This window comes from Diabrotica virgifera, chromosome 4 (genome assembly GCF_917563875.1).
Source record: "Diabrotica virgifera virgifera chromosome 4, PGI_DIABVI_V3a".
In the NCBI taxonomy this organism is placed as follows: Eukaryota; Metazoa; Arthropoda; class Insecta; order Coleoptera; family Chrysomelidae; genus Diabrotica; species Diabrotica virgifera.
In genome coordinates this window covers 181,869,770-181,891,490 of record NC_065446.1, presented here as the reverse complement: position 1 = coordinate 181,891,490, position 21,721 = coordinate 181,869,770, and the positions used below count along the sequence as shown (strand labels likewise).

Below are 21,721 nucleotides of genomic sequence, written 5' to 3'. Positions count from 1 at the left end.
AGCCAATGAAAGAGATCAGCATCGCAATTATACAAAATACAACCTACTGCTACTGTCGAAACCTTCCAGCTACCTAACTTAAGCAGAAGAGACAAGTTAATCATTCGCAGGAATGGGCATGCGCAACCAGGGCTTATCAGACATCAGCGGCTGATGTATCTACGGAATACATGAATACATTACTTAATGTTGTTCTGAAGCTATTTCCTTGTGGCATTTTTATAATTAGGTATTTTCTATGGGAAATAAGCCACAATTTTACTAAAAAATTAATTTATTAACGTTTCCAAGCCCAAATCGGTGTTTTTTCATAGAGTCTATTGCCTGACTAACCTCTAATTTGGTTATCTCTGGGACCACATCTCCGGTTTGGCTATCTACGGATGTACTAGCTTCTCTGTGGCCATGAAATAGTTCCTCGATGTACTCTATCCATCGTCGCAGTTTTCGTTCTGTCTCCATTATAATATTTCCATTTTTGTCTAGAAATATATTTGAGGTTCTTCTATTTTCTATTCCGGCTAGTTCCTTGACTTTTTTATGTAGGTTGAAGTTGTCATATCTGTTTTGCAGTTCTTCTATTTCTATACATTTTTCAGAGAAGTAGGTTTCTTTAGCATCCCTAATTTTTCTTCTTATTTGGTTTTGAAGCTGTTTATAGCGGGTCTTATTGATGGTTTTTTTTCTTTCATTCATCAACTCTAGATTTTCCTCCTAAAAAAACCCGATTTGGGCTTCGAAACGTTAATAAATTAATTTTTTAGTAAAATTGTGGCTTATTTCCTATAGAAAATACTACTTAGTACATTCTTTCACGGTTTTTGCTCTAAATTTAAAAGAACCGCTTGGATTGACATGAAATTTGGCATACGTATAGTTTACATATCAAAGAAAAAAAGTGATATTGTGCCGATGTGTGCTTTTGGCCTGGGGGTGACTTTCACCCCCTCTTGGGGGTGAAAAAAAAATGTCCAAAATAAGTCCGGAAGTGGGTAACCTGACTAATTTTAAGTAACTTTTGTTCTATAGAGATTTTTCGCCAAGTCAACACTTTTCGAGTTATTTGCGAGTGAATATGTTCATTTTTCAACAAAATAACCACATTTTTAGACGATTTTTCGCAAATAACTCAAAAAGTAAGTATTTTGTCGAAAAAAAAACGTTCTCAGCAAAAATATAGCCTATAAAAAGTAAAAAAAAATGGTGTACGCATTAGGTCTCTGGATCTCGTAGAACCAGAGTTATAGCCAATGAAAAATAGATTCATATTCACCAAATTTCAAATAGAATATTTCGACGTGAAATATCCAAAAAATTAAGCACTTTTTGGGGAAAACCTTTTATAACTTTTTTAAAGTGTTTAAAAAAAGCTTTATTTCTGTTTTTACAAAAAGTTTGTAGCATTAAATTTAAGCAAGTTACTCTCAAAATAAAGTTGGTCCCTTTTGTTTTGGCAAAAAAAAATCGGGTAGAGCACCCCCTAATTAGCAACTTAAATGGAATTAATCGTTACCGCTCCATAAATTATTTTACTTATGTTGTGTTTATATGATCTGTAAGTTTCATTGATTCAAAGTGCTTATTTTTGAAAAAATTTGGTTTCAAAGGAAAATTTTTAAAAATTTTAATTTTGAAAAATATGCTTATTTTCAAAATAACTTAAAAATTGTTAGAGATACCAAAAATCTCGGAAAACAAAAAAAGTCAGCATTGCTTTTCTGAATATCATGTATTTTTTTGTTTTTCTGTTAGACAAAAATTGATTAAGATTTGGTGTTTCTAAATTTGCATACATTCGTGATCAGTGACTCGTTCAACCCCTTTTAACTACAGCCTTTTCATTAATAAGGACTTTGAACCGATGAAACTTACAGATCATATAAACAATACATACACGAGTCAAGAAACTTGTGAAGTCGTAACGATTAAGTTAATTTAAGATACTAATTTGGGGGTGATTTTCTCGATTTTTTTACCAAAACAAAAAGGGACTAACTTTATTTTGAGCGTAACTTGTTTACTTTTGATGCTAGAAATTTTTTTTATTTAACAAAAATGAAGCTTTTTTTAAACACTTTAAATAAGTTGTAATGAGTTTTCCCCAAAATGTGCTTTTTTTTGGTTATTTTACGTTAAAATATTCCATTTGGAATTTGACGAATATGAACCTATTTTTTATTAGCTATAACTCTACTTCTACTAGGTATAGAGACGTGATGTAAACACCACTTTTTTAAATTTTTTACAGGCTATATTTTTGCTAAGAATGTTTTTTCGACAAAATACTTACTATTTGACTTATTTGCGAAAAACCGTTTAAAAGCGTGGTTATTTTCTGTTGAAAAAATAAACATATTCACTGCCAAATAACTCGAAAAGTATTGACTTGGTGAAAAAACTCTATAGAGCAAAAGTTACTTAAAATTAGCCAGTTTATCCATTTCCTGACTTACTTTGGACTAATATTTTTTCACCGCCAAGAGGGGGTAAAAACACCCCCAGGGCAAAAGCACATATCGGCACAATATCACTTTTTTCTTTGACATGTTAGCTATGTGTGTGCCAAATTTCATGCCAATCTAAGCGGTTCTTTAAAATTTAGAGGTTTTGCGATATTTTACCGTTAAAGAACGGACTAACTGCAGCCCGTAGTTACAGGTTAAAGTCACTAGTGCAAACTATATGTTGAGAAAAACCAGGGAACACATCTTGTCAAAAACCCATTACTGGGTGATTTGTATACGTTTACATTAGTGCTATTTCATCTACTTTTACCGCAAATATGAAAATCTCCTAAGTCTAGTAAGAGTTAATAGTGCAGATGTGTTTAATGACTTCTCGACAATAAAAAGCTATATCATATTGAGCATGATTATGTGAAGCTGTAGTTTATATCCAGCAATTTCACAGCGACTTCTTTCGCTCTTGCATCTGCTGATCCTTTCATAATTTATTTTTTATACTCGAATTATCGACATTGTCCCATAATTAAGTGATTCTGAAAAACCGTGGCATTGCACTGCTAGGACGCGTACGATAGATATGTAAATGTTTCATTTTAAATAATTTGTTGCATTTTAATTAAGTTTAATAATCCTGCGTTTATTTTAGAATTCCGACAGAAATCCATGGACATTTGATAAGAGGGTACTGCACAGGGCCCTTTGTATACCTAACCACAAAAACCAAAACTTACTTGATATTTACAGACACTCGTCTATAGTTATAAACGAGAAAATAAAATCGTACAATATAAGTGCTCAAATTGATACTGCAGTTTGTACCAAAGTTCACCCAGAGATTAATACATACGATGCGCTCTATTTGTAAGTATATTTTTACACCATACAAACACTGCGAGGCATAAGTTAGGGATATACATAGAAAATGTATGATCATTTTGATAGTTGATTTTTTAGTGAACAGATTAGCGGATTCCATTAATTTTTTTTATTATTTCAGATGGGTATTTCTTTAGTAATTGTAATTACACAGTTTGGAAAATGCTTACTCAATTTTTTTTTGAACCTGTTACCGTATGGAAGAAAAGAAACCTTTTTTAAGTAAGTTTGAGACACCCTGTAGGGAGTACAAGGTAAAAGTGTGACTGTATATCGAAATCGTATTGTAGTATTACATTTTTTTAACATTTTGCTTCTTCTTCTTCTTCTTCTTCTTCTTCTTCTTCTTAACTCAGGCGAGACTTCGTTAGTCTCTTGCACTTGGTCATAAGAGCTTTGTACCAAACCCTGTTCTACTCCTTAAACTTTAATAAGTCCTGTGTCCTCAAAGAAGGCCAACAGTTTTCTTATTGGCAGTTTTAGGATCTCTTCTGGTTCAAAACTCATTTGACCAGTGAAGTCCTGCCTTACATCACCTAGCACACTGCAATGGCATAGTATGTGTATGGCTTTATTCACCTTACCTAGTTTTTTATAGGTGATTTCTTAAACGGCAATGTCCAGTCACCATTTCAGTGACCGTTTAGATCTCTCGTTTATTGAAGTTCAACTGTTCGAAAGTTTTGTATCAATATTCTTGATTATTTTTTTAGTCTGGATTTGCCCTTGAGTGGTTCTCCATTTATTTTGATGATTCTTTATCAGCCATTTCTGAACCTCGTTTTTCATAGCATCTTTAGTGATGCTACAGAAAGGTTCTGGGCCTTCAAAAGTTTCTCTCGAGCCGTGTTTTGCTAACATATCTGCTCGTTCATTCCCATGCACCCCTTCATGACCCGGAACCCATATTAAAGACACTTTATTGTCTTTTGCCAGTTTATTTAGGAGATCTTTGCAGTTTCTCACCAGTTTTGATTTGGTGAGAGGGTTCTTTACAGCCAGAATAGCCGATTGGCTATCTGTGTAAATGTTGGTTCTCTTAGCTTTAGGGTCTCCATCAATGATTTCATCAATTCAGGCCAACAAAGCAAAAACTTCAGCCTGGAACACCGTTGTATGTTAACCTAGGCTGTAAGATTTATTATAGTTACATGTTTGCCCAAAGACTCCTGATCCAGTACCATGAGCAGTTTTAGATCCATCAGTGAACCATATTAAGTCCGCATTAATATTTGGGACTTTTGTTCTCTAGATCAGTGGTTCTTAATCTTTTTGAGTCATGTACCACAAAATACTTTTTAATATTTTTGGTACCACCTAACTGAAATAACTACCTATCTAGATAAGTAATCTAATTAACTATAATAGTGGTGATTTTGACAGTTTTGCGTTTTGTGTACCACCGTAAATAATGATATGTACCACCAGTGGTACATGCACCACAGATTGAGAACCGCTACTCTAGATGGTATATTTGTGTTAATCTTCTGTGAAGATTAATTCTGGTGTCATCATATCTGAGTTCATCATGAAGATGGATTCCTCAAGTATAGTCCCAGTGATGTTTGTGTGGTTATTAAAAACATAATTTGGCTTCAAAGTATTGTTTGCTTTGAGTCTCAGGATGGCCATAAAGGCTACCCCCTAAATATATAATTCTAACGGAGGGAGACCTGTGATAGCCTCTAATGAAGCCGTTCCTGTACTATTCAAGGCTCCTGTTATATTTAGAAGCGCTTGTCTTTTTAGGGTGGTGAGAGTGGTCACACAAGATTGCAAAGCCGTCTTTCTCCACCAGAGTGTCCCATAAGTGATTGTCCGTCGTATCACTGATGTGTATAACCAACATATCACCTTTGATTTCAATCCCCAGGTTTTACCTACAACTCGTCTGCTTTTCCAGAAGAGTCGCTTAGCCCTATTGGTTATATTGGTAATATGAGTATTCCAATTGAGTTTAGAATCCAGGGTTACCCCTAGATACTTAACCTCAGTGGTTCTTTCCAGTAGCTCTCCAAATGATTTCAGCTCACTCAGTCCAGTAAGGTTCCTCTTATTTGTAAAGGCTACCAGTTTAGTTTTAGAAGGGTTAACGGAGAGGTTCTCTTTCAGACACCAGTTCTCTATGTAGTGAAGGGCATATCGCATCTAATACGCAAAAGTGCTGGGAAATTTTCTCCTAGTTACTATTACGATATCATCTGCGAAACCCTGGATCCAGATTCCTTGGGCGCTTAGCCCATGAATCAGATCATCGACAACATTTTACTTTTTGAATGTCTTTGAGAAATTTAGAAACAAAGAAAATAGGTCGTTTCATCCTTTAGGTTAACAAAACTTTAAAAACAAAAAGGCACATTACGTAAACAGTTCTGATCGACACAATATAAAAGTTATTTGTCGACCAGGTAAGCGATATGCACAGCGCAACATTAGAGAGACGAGATTGTTTAATGGAGTCTGTGTGATGTTTTGGGGTGGAATTTCGCTGAAAGTAAGAACGGATTTGATGTCTACGTGGAGGCTATTTAAATATCGAGAAGTATGTTACACATACTTTTTTATTTAAACACTCTGTTTCTTTCGCACTATACAGGGTGATTGATTAGTAGGGTAAAGCTCAATAGCTCCGCTATAGCAATAGATAGCAATAAAAGTTAATAACAAAAATTTTATCCACCTTTGAGCGTCATATTACAAAATTAGTTAGAATATTACAGGGTGTTCGATAACACAGTGGCAGACCAAACTTATTTTTTTTAACTGGAACACCCTATATTTTATTTTAAATTCGAAATCATGTTAACTTCTCCATCACAAAAATATAAAGGTTTGTTATGTTATATAGGGTATTTACAAAGTTATAACCAATTTTATATGAAAATCGTAACAAGTTCAACTCCCTGTATAAATAAAAATAAGCGAAACAACAATCGTTTATTATTGCCATATTTTTTAACGTATTGTCAAAATTTTCAAGAAAGGTCGATATTGCTAATTTTCTTTATATAAAATACAGGGTGAGTCAAAACGCAAGTACGTTATTTTCTCAGTAATTTTAAATAAAACACCCTGTATTTTATATCACTATTAAAAAGTACCATTACCGTACTTTAATTTTTAGGTAACATTCCCTATAACTAAATTTATTAGTTTTCGAGATGTTTTCATTTTTCAATGGACCAGTAGCGTGGCCACTCAAATCACCAGAATTTAATAAACTGGACTGATTTTTTTGGGGTTACGTTAATAACGAAGTTTATAAAATACCTCCAACAACAAGGGATGAGATGAAAAATAGAATACAAAGTGTATTTCGATGTGTTAATTTACAAATGCTCCGTAGAGTAAGTAGCTCATTCAATGATCGTTTTTAGGCGTACATAAATGTGTTAGGAGATAATTTTGAACACCTTATGTAATTAAATATTGAAGATATTTTATTAAAAGTAGCTTCTAATTTTTTCAAACATGTTTTTTTGCAAAATGTATGACTGATAAATTATGTTTCGTTCTTTATTTGTTACATTTTTACATTTACATACAAAAGTAGTGTTTAATTGTCTTCACAAAATATTGTATTTTGTGTTTGTGTTTTTTTTTTGTAAAATTTATTACTAATATTCTTTGTTTATTGGTTGCATTTACATAAAAAGGTAGTTTTTAATTATTTCAAAAATGTTGCATGTAGTGGTTGTGTTTTTGTTTGTAAAATGTATTACTAATAAATTATTTTTATTTCTTTATTTGCTACAGTGTTACATTGATTACCGGATTGATAGTCGGTAATCTTCAATTGTCAATCCAGTCATGGCTTACTTAAAATTTAGATAAATTTAAACACCTAAAATAATTTGCTCTGAAAAATGAAAATATCTCGAAAACTAATAAATTTGGGCATATGGAATGTTATATAAAAATTAAAGTACGTTAATGTTACTTTTCAATAATAATATAAAATATAGGGTATTCCATTTAACATTACTGAGAAAAGAATATACTTGCGTTTTGAATCACCCATGTATTTGATATAAAGAAAATTAGCAATATCAATAATCGTTAAAAGTTCTGACAATAAATAAAAAATTATGGCATTAATAAACCATTGCTGTTGTGCTTATTTTTATTTATACAGGGAGTTGAACTTGTTACGATTTTCATACAAAATTGGTTACAACTTTGTAAATACCCTGTATAATATTACAAACCTTTATATTTTTGTGATGGAGAAGTTAACAGGATTTCGAATATAAAATAAAATATAGGGTGTTCCATTTAAAAAAAACATAAGTTAGGTCTGCCACTGTGTTATCGAACATCCTGCAACATTCTAACTAATTTTGTAATATGAAGCTCAAAGGTGGCTAAAATTTTTGTTATTAACTTTTATTGCTATCTATTACTATAGCGGAGCTATTGAGCTTTACCCTACTAATCAATCACCCTGTATAGGAAATAATTTCATCTTAGTGCTATGATAGGACATGAGCTACTCACGCATCTTATGTCGTAAGATTATTAAAGAGTAAAACCGTCTAGTTTCGTTGTCATTAAAGGTATCAGAGAAATTTAAAAAATGAAATGTTCACAAAATACAAGGCTACAACATAATTTCGATTCATACCCACCTTTGTGCCTTTTCCTTCCTACAGGTTGTCTCAATCTTTTTTTTTTAGTTAAAACACATGTTACAGATTAAAACCGTATATAGTATTTTTACTACAAAAGCGATATTACGTAGGTCAAAATTTTTGACGTAAGAGAACTGTTAAAACATTAGAATGTGACTTTTCATTATTGCCATATTTGTTATAAACATTATTGCCATATTTATTATAAACATGGCAATAATGAAAAGTCACATTCTAATGTCTTGACAGTTCTCTTACGTCAAAAATTTTGACCTACGTAATATCACTTTTGTAATAAAAATACTATATTTTCTTTGTTTCTAAAGATATCTGGGACATTCTAAAAACAAAAAGTTTACGAAATATAAGTCTACAAAACCATTCTGATGTGTACTCACATTTGTACCTTATCTCCCTACAGTGTGTCTCAAACATAACATAAGAAAAACAGTTATTTTCTTCCATCCTGTATAAGTACAAAAAAGAAGTTTGAGTAAATCTTTGCCCAACTCTGTAGATACCAAGGAAAAGTCTAAAATAATAAAAAAAATAGTGGGAATCCGTTAATCTGTCCACGAAAAAGTCAACTATGAGTGTGTGTGTTCACAAAGAGGGGATTGCATTAGATAAACTTGATAAACTTTTTGCCACAGATACATACAATCAAATATAAAATGAGCATAATTTTCTATATCTTTAATTTATGCCTCGCAGTGTATTCTAATATTCACTAAACTACTAAAAACAATCCTCAGTTAGTAGATACTCAGCGGATCTAGCCTGCCTCATGGCTTTAAGGTGGGTTAATATATAATAAGACTGTACAATGCTTGCATAAAATAACGCATAAATTCATTATTTCGTAAACAGACGACTTTGGTAAAAAACCCCGAAACAGATCGATTTTTATTTTTAAATTACGATTTTTTGGCATATATATCATACTACATCGATCTGGGCGTGATGACGTAATCGATGATTTTTTTAAATGAGAAAATATTGGTCATGTGATAGCTCATTTGAAAAGATATTCAATTCTCTATTCGAAAATATAAACATTAACATAATTATTCATACAGAAAACATAATTATTCATACATACTAAAAAAAATATTTAAATAAATTATTTGAGACAAAAAGAAGAATATACTATGTAAATTATTTAATTCAAAATACGTTTTCCTGTTGTCAGAAAACAGGAAAAAAATGTTTATTTGACAAATAAATATTCTTTTTTACTTAAATTCAATGTTAAAGTTGCCACCCACCTGCCTCATTGCAGTTTGAACATATTCGTTTAAGGCCATAAAATATTTTACGGATACCCTACTTTTTCTGTCTTTACACGGCAAATTACGTGTAGTAAAATTCACACTGGTATGGATATGTAAACATTACTAGAATGTCATTCTACTTGAAAATGTCATCATTAATTTAAAGAGATGGCTTTTGAATGTTCTTGGGTAACTGTTATTTTTATAATTGCAAATTATTAATTCAGTTAATAAATGTAAAATTTTTTTCACTAACTATGTATTCAGTGATTGTAATAATTTATTGCACAACAAAAACTAATACTCAATTGAGAAAAGGGGAAAAGTGTTTAAGTGATTTTTTAATAATACATATATTGTTACTATGGAACGCTTACAATTTTGAACATCTTTAACAACAAAATGCTTGGATCACAGGATATATTATCCTGATCTATTCTCTGCTTGGATCTTCCACAAATAATACACAATAAATAACTTTTAATTAAGTTTACGTCTTAAATTAATTCATCATCATCATCATCATCATCATTCTCTTTGCCTTATCCCTATGGGGGGTAGGCTTCCCTAATTGCATTTCTCCACACAATTCTATCCTGGGTCATATCAATATTAATCCCCTTTTCCAACATGTCCTTCACGTCTTAAATCAATTATTCATCAAATACACTATACAGGGTGTCCCAGGCTAATTTAACCGGGCTATATCTCTTAAACGAATAGAGATTTTCGAATGGGACAAAAATTGATTTATTCCATTTGTAATACACTGTAATATGGCGTAGAAAAAATTATCCCCTAAATATTCATCCCTTAGTTACAACCCCTAACTTTAATTATTTTAATAGCACTCTGTACATTTTTTTATAGTTTTGGATGTGGTTTTCGATCGTCTATTTAACACATTTTTTTAAAATAAGATCGGTTAGTAAGTAATCAAGAAAAATATCAGTTTATTTTTGATAATTATGTGTCCCAGACTAATTTATCCAGGCTATATTTCTTAAACGAATAAAGATTTTCGATGGGACAAAAACTAATCTATTCCATTTGTAATACACTTTAATATGGCGTAGAAAAAAATCATCCCCTAAATATTCATCTCTTAGCTACAACCCCTAACTTTAATTTTTTTTAATAGCACCCGGTAACTAAGGGATGAATATATAGGGGTTGATTTTTGTTCTACACCATATTAAAGTGTATTACAAATGGAATAGATCAGTTTTTCATTCGAAAATCTTTATTCGTTTAAGAAATATAGCCTGGATAAATTAGTCTGGGACACATAATTAACAAAAATAAACTGATATTTTCTTGATTATTTACGAACCGATTTTATTTTTAAATAATGTGTTGAATAGACGATCGAAGACCACATCCAAAACTATAAAAAAAATGTACAGGGTGCTATTAAAAAAATTAAAGTTAGGGGTTGTAACTAAGAGATGAATATTTAGGGGACGATTTTTTGTACGCCATATTACAGTGTATTACAAATGGAATAGATCAGTTTTTGTCCCATTCGAAAATCTCTATTCATTTAAGAGATATATATCCTGGCTGAATTAGTCTGGGACACCCGGTATATCAATATTATTTAATCAACAACTCAAAATATTCCCAATGCCATGTCAAATATTTAAAATTGTCACTGATTGTCACTGTCGGACTGACAGTATGCTGACAAATATTCTATTCGACTGAGTGCGTTGTATGACAAAGGTAGATTTGGAAATATTACCACGGACATTGTGTTCATTTTTTTCGAATCCTGAAAAAACCAATAAATATTTTTGAAAAATTTAATCGCAGAATGAAATACTATATTATTACCGAGGGCCGAAAGTCCCTTAGAATAAATAAAATTTTTATTTTGAATGAGATATTTTAAATTAAATATCACACTAAATTTTCTCTTAGTTTTCCACCCCTGTAAATTATTAAAATAAACATTATAGAAGTTCTCAGGGACTTTTTGCCCTCGCCAATAACTTAATCTTTCATTCTGCGTTTAAATTTTTCAAAAATACTTATTAGTTTTCTTAGGATTCGAAAAAAATCAATCCCCATTTGAATAGCATTGCAGCCGAAAATACGTACCCATCCTCTTAAGCGAAAATCAAAGTTTATTTTTTAAATGAACATTTTTTCCAGTTTTCTGACAATAGGAAAACGTATTTTGAATTTAATAAATTACATAATATTCTTATTTTTGTCTCAAATAATTTAATTAAAATGATAAATAATTATGTTAATGTTTATATTTTTGAATAGAGAATTAAACACCCTTTCAAACGAACTATCATATGACTCCTATTCTTATTAAAAAAAATCATCGTTTACGTCATCACGCCCAGATTGATGACGTCACTAGTATGATATGATAAATTTTTTTGAAAAAGAGCTAATTTCTGAGGCTGGTCCAGTTAATTTGGCTGAATGGATCTCAATAATCAGGTGTTTATTTCCTTCGCTAAGGTGTATACTAATAGCCTATGAAAAAAAAGTAAAAATAAAATTACATCTATGTACACAATAGTTATTTATGAAACAGTTCGTGAAGTATACTTTTTGCGAACGCACGCGATTTTTAGAGCACGAGCGACAACAGAGTTCGCAAAAAGTACTTCACGCACAGTTTCATACATTTTATCTACTCTACCATGAACAAATAAAAAAACTGTAACTCTTCGTCACTGGAATTCATTTCTATTCTACAATTTTTAGAACTTTGACATTTAAAAATCCTAACTACTTTCAAACCACAAAACTGTCAAAAATTTTGTTGTAAGTCATTGCTCATATTGTCATCATCATGACAACGCGAAAGTTAAGGATATTTGATTATATGAAAGTGTGCTAAAAAACCCATTGAAAAAACTTAAAAAAAAAGGTTGTACGACCATTTGGGGCTGAGATGGCCCCTATTTTTGTTAAATTCCTGTTACGTTAATAATTAACGTAACAACATTAACATGAAATTCCAATCTTTTATAAGAAAAGTCAAAGTTTTTAACGAAATTTTTAGCAAGAAAAATATTACAAAAATAATTGTTTAAACATGAGTGATATAAACAAAGAGTATTTTGCGTTCCTAGTAAAAAATAGTGGGCGTAGCCCAATGAGAATGAATTCTTGCGCTACTACACTAGTCGGGATAGGTGAAATTTGCTAATCATTTTAGGCACGATAAGAGTCTATAACTTAAATATTAGAACCTAAAGAAAACGTATGAACACTGTGCCGTCACTTTTTAGTGGCAGATGCGTCGACAGTGGCGCATCAAACTTTCCACTTATGGACGGGATAAATAAATTAAAAGATACCCTCCCTCGCTAACAGAATTATGTTTTTTGATTTTTTTTTAAATTCTATGTGATTAACAAACAAGATTCAGCGTAATTTTAACCCACCACCCCCTTCCCCGTTTCCTCCCCATCAAAAACTTAATTTTTTGTTTATATTTTTTTTTTTAGGTAAAATTCAAATCAATTTTTCAATTTCAAAAAATTCACACGCATAGTTCATACTTTTACAAAATATGTTTGTGTTGCATGGACTCATAGGTTAAGTGTATATAAAGTCAAAAATGTTTTTTTTACTTCAGAAAATAACGCATAAATAACTTTTTTTGGGGATGGCTGCAGGTCTATTTTTTTGTTCTTATGTATTGTATCAAACACTATTTTTCTAATTTTTTTCCACATTTTTCCGTAAGGTTCTATGCCTTCAAAAATGCAAAAATTTGTTTTTTAGAGGGTTTTCGTTGGTTTAAACGTGTTTCTCCATTTTTAGATATTCTAAAGGACTCAGTTACTTTAATTTTCGTACAGCCTATAAAATAGAAAAAATCAAAACAAACCCCCTGAAAATACAGTTTTTAGGATTTTTTGAAGGTGGCGAACCTTACGAAAATATCTGATAAAAATGAAAAATATAGTGTTTGTTAAAATACACAAGATTAAAAAAAAATAGACCTACACCAGCCATCCGCAAAGAAAGTTATACGTATTTTTTAAAAGAAAAATAAAAAAAATTCGAGGTCATGTACACCTAACTTACGAGTCTATAAAAAATATACATGTTTTTTAAAAGCGTCAACTATGTGAATTTTTTTAAATTTAAAAATTTGTTGTATCCCACCTAAAAAAATAAAAACGAAAAATGAAGTTTTTGATGGTGGGGGTAGGGGAAGGGGGTGGTGGGTTAAAATTACGCTGAATTTTGTTTGATAATAATCACATAGAACTTAAAAAAATAAAAAAAAATAATTCTGTTAGTGACGATGGTACCTTTTTTGATTTATTTATCCCGTCCATAAGAGAAAAGATTTATACGCCACTGTCGACGCATGTGCCACTAATAACTGACGTGACAGTGTTCATAAGTTTTCTTTTAGGTTCTACTATTTAAGTTATAGACTTATATCGTGCCTGAAATGATTAGCAAATTTCACCTATACCGGCTGTTAGTGTAGTACCGCGCGAATTAATTCTAATTCGGCTATGCCCACTATTTTTTACTCTAGTACTCTTAGTCGGAACGCAAAATACTCTTTGTTTATAACACTCCTGTTTAAACAATATGTAATATTTTTTTTGCTAATAATTTTGTTAAACACTTTGACATATTATAAAAGATTGATTAATTTCAGCTATTAATGTTGTTAATTAACGTAACAGTGATTTAAAAAAAGGGGACATCTCAGCTCGCCAGGGGCGTAGAACCTTTATTTTTTTAAGTTTTGTATTTTAACCAGCTTTGTGTATTTTTGATTGCCATTTAATTTTATCTAATTTCTACGGAGTTATTGTAATTCTTGTTTATAAACTTAAAATGTGCTATTTAATAACAAATACTTCTGTGTACATAAATGTAATTTTTGTTCACTTCTTTTTCATAGGTTATTATTAGTATACATCTTAACGAAGGGAATAAGCTCCTAAATATTCCGATCCATTCAGCTAAATTAACTGGATCAGCCTCAGAAATTAGCTCGTTTTTCAAAAATTTTTATAAACAGATTCAATTTCGCAAAAACTATTTAACATATGTGGACCATTTTTTGAACACCATCCAAGTACCATAGTACCCTCAAGTTTGGGTACAATTAAACAAATTGTAATAAACAATAAAATTGTTATTGACAATATTCAAAAACAGCGATTTTTTCATCCGTATTGCAATAACTTTTTGTTTATTAACCGATTTTGATTTAACGTATCCCATTCGATGTATCTTTTTTTTTTAAAGTTACCTGTGGACGTCAAATCTCTAAATAAACAAGTTTTTAAGTTAAGAGCAAAAATCTAAGTTTGACGTTTTGGTGATTTATTTTTAAAAAATTTCCACTAAAAAATTTATGAATCCCAAGGTAGTCTTTTTGTAATATCTCATACTACACATTTCAACTGTCAAACCCCTTCCTTTCAGTTATGTCGAATAAAAACCTAACTTGATTGGCCTATACCTTCGTGCTTGCTACTTTATTCTTTTTGCAAGCTCCTGATTTCTTATTTTAACTAACTTTTGATGCCTCTTGGTTTTTATTAACTTCTGTTGTATTTTTAGGGTATTAGTGATATCGTATGCGTTATTTGTAACATTTGGAACTATATACGGAAAGAAGTTTAGACAAGAAAAAGGTTGGTATCTTAAAATAGTTATATTTTAAACGATTCTGTTTATTTTTATATTTTTTATTATGACGCTTAAACACTATTCAAAAATAATTCTTGTGTATACAGTGCGTCCATAAAGTAACGCATAAATTTAATTTTCAATAAACAGGCGACTTTTACTTCGGCTTTCGCAATTCACATAACGACACCCCATCGAACAAGGTTGTAACTCAAGTTACATTTTTTTCAGTTTTCAACACAGGCGAATTCAGCAAAAAATTGCGCACACGTCAATATAAACGACATAGTTTAATTCTCAATAGTTTGGCTAATAAGAAGTTGTATTTTAAGTTACGTATGCCATTTTACTCCATTTTAGCTTGAAGAAGGCAGTAACACTGGATACTCCCTATATAAAATATTTACTTTCTTTATACTTGACGATTAACAAGGTTTTTAAATGAGTTAAAACTTTGTAGCACGTATGTTTAATTTATAACGTATTCAAACATAATGGTGCATCTCATAAGTCAAATTATCGAAATAAAAGTAAAAACGGATTTACGGTGTTTTTTCCTTTTTGGTAGATGCGGTGGACAAAATAAGTATCGAATAGTGTTTGCTACGTACTTCTATGTAATGAAAAAGTTTAATATTAACATTACATAATATGTAATGTTAATATGTATTTTTAGAAATAGCACATTCACAAAACGAGGGTGATTCAATGCATGCCCTTACAGAAAAACAGAAAAAATATTGAGTCGTATATGCTCCACACCAATGGATAACCATGATACGATATGCCAAAGCATCAGGCAAGCCTAAATCCGTAAATGAAATAAATCAGAAGCAAATTCTAAATTTTAACTCATTTAAGGGCACACATGTTAACTTTGATGTAGATATTAATAGTAAAAGAGTAAAGTAATAAAGTAAAATGGTTTAAAATTAAATATTTATAGATACGCAATAAAAATGCGAAAAATTTGAGATATTTTATACATACCATGATTTTTTAATATTGATAGAAATTGTGTTGAATATTATTGTTATTGTAAAATTTAAAATTTCCAATTAAAATTGTGTAAACTGTGAGTTGATATTTTGTTTATATATACCATAAAAACTAACTTTCTCCTAGCGATATTGCAAATAATTCAAAACATACAACCTTTTAATAGTTAAACGGGAAAAATAATTAACACGGAGAGTGTAAAATGGTTGTTAGGCGAGACAACCTTTTTCTACGAATACTCATGTTTAATCTCAAGGTTGTATCTCAATCAAACTGAAGATTCTCAATAGCTAATAAAATTACAAAGCATAAATCTCACAGTAATCCCTTATTATGTTATAAATATGATATCACGTTAGTGTAAATAATGGGTCTAATCATTTCACTACAAATTTTTAAAAATTCTTGTTTTCGTTTTTTGCCTCTCCTGTAAAATCGCTAAAAATGAGTTACAACCTTGTTCGATAGGGGTGTTGATAATATCAGAATTCAAATTCAAAATTATACCCGAAAAATCATTTTACCGAAAATTCAAAGTACACCACTAAATTTAGCTTTTCATCCTCTTTTTAAATGCCAAATTCATTTAAAAAAAAATTAATGTTTTTTGGGTCGGAATATTTGTGCAATATTTTTTAATCCGGCCCTGGACTTTTTATAATTGTAAATAAATTAAATGATTGTACACATTAAAGAATATTCGATGTTAAATATTAAATAAATATACAGTGTGGTTAACAAATTGTAAGTCGTATTTCAATTTTTTTTCTATGTCGAGCTCTCGCAATTTGCCTAATTTCAGAATTCAAATTCAAAATTTTATCAGAAAAATTATTTTGAAGAAAATTTAAGGCATACCACTTAATTTAGTTTTTCATCTTCTTTTCAAATGCAAAATTCATTTTAAAAAAAATTAATGGACAGGGTGTTGTTTTTGGGTCGGAACATTTTTCCAATATTTTTTAATCCGGCCTGGATATTGATTGTACACCTTAAAGAATATTTGCGTGCCAAATATAAAATAAATTATACACTGTGGTTAAAAAGTTATGAACCAAATAAGAAAATGGCTATGGAAAATGCCCGGAAAGAAAGTATATAGCTATACATGTACATGGCAGTTACCAATTAGCCTACAAAAGAAAAAGGAATTCTTTGGAATAGTGGCAACTTATTTCTCTACATAGTCTCCTTTTTAGTCTAAGAGCTAGTGAACCCTCCGACTAACGGTCGACCTGTAAGGCTACAAATTTTTCTAGTGATAATTCATAGCACACCAAGGCTAAAAACCATGACCTGGCAGGCCTCAGTGGTGCGCGTGTATCTACCAAGTGAATCGAAAAGTGCAAATTTAGGGGGTAAGATAAACTTTCTCCTGTAAGGTTTAAATCCTGTAAGTATGTGTTTGAGTAAGTCATTCAGAAGAAATGTGTACAATGACAGGCGATTCTGAAGAGCATAAGACCTTGCCAGGCGAGGGAAACATTAGGGGTTTTTCCTAAAATTATTCTTTTTGCATCGAACAAATTTTGTTTAGTTTTTTTGAATCACTCCAAATAGAAAACGTCTTTAGTGATTTTTCTCTTAAGTTAATAGTTTTTATTATATAAGCGATTGAAAATTTTGAAAATTGCGAAATCGGCCATTTTTAACCCTAAATCGGACATTTATCTAAAAATTTCAATGTTACCAAGATACGTAGATATTCTTTAAACACTGATTGATGAAATCCCGAAGAGTTTTTTGCAATAAAATATCGAAAACCCCTTTGTTTTTTAATTGCTAATCAAGCAGGTGCGACACTGTAGTATAAGTGAGGACGTTTGAGTTTGCAAAAATTCATTATCTCGAGAATGGGCAAATTTCAAGAGAAATCCTCAGACAGGTCGATTTTTTTTAAATTAGGACTTTTTGGCATATATATAATACTAGTGACGTCATCCATCTGAGCGTGATGACGTAATCGATGATTTTTTTTTAATGAGAGTAGGGGTTGTGTGATAGCTCATTTGAAAGGTTATTAAATTTTCTATTCACTAATATAAACATTAACATAATTATTTATACAGGGTGTACAAAAAAATTTTTTTTATTAAATTAACTTTGATTTAATTTGACAAATAGAAGAAAACATTTTTTTGTACACCCTGTATAAATAATTATGTTAATGTTTACATTACTGAATAGAGAATTAAATAACCTTTCAAATGAGCCGTCACACAACCCCTACTCTTATTTAAAAAAAATCATCGATTACGTCATCACGCCCAGATGGATGACGTCACTAGTATTATATATATATGACAAAAAGTCCTAATTCAAAAATAAAAATCGACCTGTCTGAGGATTTCTCTTGAAATTTGTCCATTCTCGAGATAATGAATTTATGCAAACTCAAACGTCCTCACTTATACTACAGTGTCGCACACGCTTGATTAGCAATTAAAAAAACAAAGGGGTTTTTGATATTTTATTGCCAAAAACTCTTCGGGATTTCATCAATCAATGTTTAAAGAATATCTACGTACCTTGGAAACATTGAAATTTTTAGATAAAAGTACGATTTAGGGTTAAAAATGGCCGATTTCTCAATTTTCAAAATTTTCAATCGCTCATATAACAAAAACTATTAACTTAAAAGAAAAATCACTAAGGACGTTTTCTGTTTGAAATGATTCAAAAAACCTAAAAAAAATTTGTTCGATGCAAAAAGAATAATTTTAGGAAAAACCCCTAATCTTTCCCCTCGCCTGGCAAGGTCTTATGCTCTTCAGAATCGCCTGTCATTGTAAACATTTCTTCTAAATGACTTACTCAAACACATACTTAAATTTAAACCTTACAGGAGAAAGTTTATTTTACCCCCTAAATTTGCACTTTTCGATTCACCTGGTAGATACACGTGCACCGCTGAGGCCTGCCAGGTCATGTTTTTTAGCCTTGGTGTTCTATGAATTATCACTAGAAAAATTTTTAGCCTTACAGGACGACCGTTAGTCGAAGGGTTCACTAGCTCTTAGACTATTTAGCTTAATACACTTGACCCGCCTCCAAATTCTTTAACCCGTCTGAAAAATACCTTTTCTCCAGGTCTGCAAAATAGGCCTCCGTGGCGGCGATGACCTTCTCATTCGACTTTGTCGAATGCCCAGCGAGTGTCTTTTTAAGTTTGGAAACAAATAGTAGTCGCACGGCGCCAAATCTGGAAAATACTTTGAATGGGGCAACAGTCCGTAGTCCAATTCGACCAATTTGACCATGGCGACGACGGAGGTGTGAGCCGGTGCGTTGTCATGGTGGAAGAGAACTTTTTTCTTTGCCAAATGGGGTCGTTTTTTCTTCAATTCGGCGTCGAATCGGCCCAATAATTAGGCATAATAGAGCCCTGTTATCGGTTTGCCCTTCTCCAAGTAGTTGATGTAGATCACACCTTGTGAATCCCAGAAAATTCTGCCCATCACATTTCCGGCCGATTGGACAGTCTTTGCATTCTTCGAAGCGCGTTCGCCGGCTGCTGTCCACTCTTTGGACTGTTCCTTGATTTCTGGTGTATACCAGTGAATCCACGTTTCGTCGACGTTTATGAATCGACGTAAAAACTCCTTTGGATCGCACTTAAATAGTGTCAAACACTGCTTTGAAGTGGTCTCACGGTTGCGCTTATTATCTGAAGTGAGCAAACACGGCACCCATCGCGCCAACAGCTTTCTCATGCCCAAAATTTCATGCAGGATATTACCTACGCGGTCTCTTGAGATCCCTATTGTGTCAGCTGTCTGGCGCACCTTCAGTCGGCGGTCTGCCAATACAAGATCGTGGATTTTGTTACGTTATTATCCGTGGTAGCCATTTTCGGGGCAACTACGCGTGGCTCATCAAAAGCCGACGTTCGTCCACGTTGAAACTCATGAAACAAATTTTTGACAGTTTCCATCGAAGGAGACCAGTTACCGTACACAGCATCCAAGAGCTCTTTGATTTCGCTGCGTGATTTCCCTTCCAAAAATAAGAATCGACTCACCGACCGATATTTCTCTTTTTGCATTTATGCGTCTAGGAGAACGCATTACATGGCAGTACTTATCGGACTGCCCTACACTCAACGAAAAAGGTACGTAATACCAATAAAAATGTTAATTCAGACAACAAACGCAATACTTAAAATTTGTCCAATTCTTGGTTTTATTGGAACAACAAAGCGATGTTCATCAATTCATTATTTTCGTTAGTTGAGCCAATGTATTACGATTATTGAATGGATGAACATTCATTATGTATACCATAATATCACTTTATTATGACTGAGTCAACGAACACTATTTATTGATATTAGGAACCCTGTTCACTGAGTCAACGAATACTATTTACTGAAACAACAACGTCGTTAATTTACCGACGAAAACTATTCGTTGTGTCAATAACAGTGTTGTTTCTCCTAACGTATTTCGTTTATTTCTACAACTATTTCCGTTTATTGTTACAATTAATTCCGTTCATTCCCACAATAAATACGGTTTTTCTTACAAGCAATTCTATTCTTTCTTACAATCAGTTTCGTTCATTCCTACTATGAACGTATTTTATATTAATAATTACTGAATGCATTAGCCTAATGTATGATATTAATTGATTAATGATAATTTTTTAAATCTCCCTTTTTGTCCTTAACCTAATGGACTTTACACTGTGTGATTTCTCATATGATTTCACTTATACAGTGCACTGGAATAAGTGTTACACTCCTCCACCCCCTTATTAACTTATTTATTTTTAGCACATAAACAAAACGCTCGGAAAGGTCTATTTTTAAAATAATCAAAGTATATTATAACATCAATGTTCCGAACTTTACACGATCCCTCTTCAGGTGACAGGCGTAACTTTGATTTTTTAAACGGGAAAGTACGTCATGTGACAGCTCATTTAAAAGCATTTGAAATAGTGATTCCTAAAATGTGTAACACTTTAATCCTTTTTGAGAGCGCAGGTGCAAACTTTCGATCGAATTCTTTTTAAACGCATTCATTTTTTTTTGGAGTCCTGAGAAAACTAATAAGTATTTTTGAACAATTTAAACGCAGAATAAAAGATTACATTATTTCCGAGGGCAAAATGTCCCTTAGAATAAACAAAAAGTTTCTTTTGAATGGCATATTAAAAATCATACTAAATTTTCTCTTTTTCACCGCTGTGACTTATTAAAATAATCATTATAGAAGTTCTCAGGGACTGCAGACCGTCAGTAATACTGTAATATTTTATTCTGCGTTTAATTTTTTTAAAATACTACATAATTAGCTTTCTCGCGATTCGAAAAAAATTTTAAAAAATTCGACCGAAATTTCACGATAATAGACACACGAAAACTTCCTTCTCTACGGACTACACTTGGAAACGAAATTAGATTATTATTTGGCACTTCGGCAGAGGTAACAGCATTGTTTAACAAAGAATTCTTTTTTGAACAATGATAACACAGCTAGGGAAGCTAGGGGTATCACGATAAGAAAAATCCGTTACATTTCAAATGGTCAAGCAAAACATTTATTGTCTCAACAACTACGATTATTGTCACAATGAACGCATTGGTTGTGGGTATTAAACGCAGTAGTAAGATTGATTAGTGCATTCGTTGTCACAACAATCAGTATACATATACATCTATACAATAATCATTTATTACTCTATATTAACAACATTTGTACATTGTTTTAATGAAATCTGTACGTTGTCGCGATAAACCAAGGTAATTGCTTGTCATGTACGAAATCAAGAAAGTGAGTTGCTGCCACAATTAACATTATTTATTAAATATACGAAACTCAGTTATTGG

At 31.7% G+C, this 21,721-nt stretch overlaps 1 protein-coding gene across 4 annotated transcripts in view; it reads left to right on the top strand.

The window, feature by feature from the left end:
* LOC114341083 (O-acyltransferase like protein) overlaps positions 1 to 21,721 on the top strand; it is a 134,854-nt gene that overhangs the window by 37,291 nt on the left and 75,842 nt on the right. For all 4 annotated transcript variants that reach the window (XM_050649799.1, XM_028291864.2, XM_028291865.2 and 1 more), the window contains exons 3-4: positions 3,112 to 3,326; positions 14,821 to 14,894. In XM_050649799.1, the coding sequence (XP_050505756.1) occupies positions 3,112 to 3,326; positions 14,821 to 14,894 (289 nt within the window). The remainder of the gene's footprint in view (positions 1 to 3,111; positions 3,327 to 14,820; positions 14,895 to 21,721) is intronic.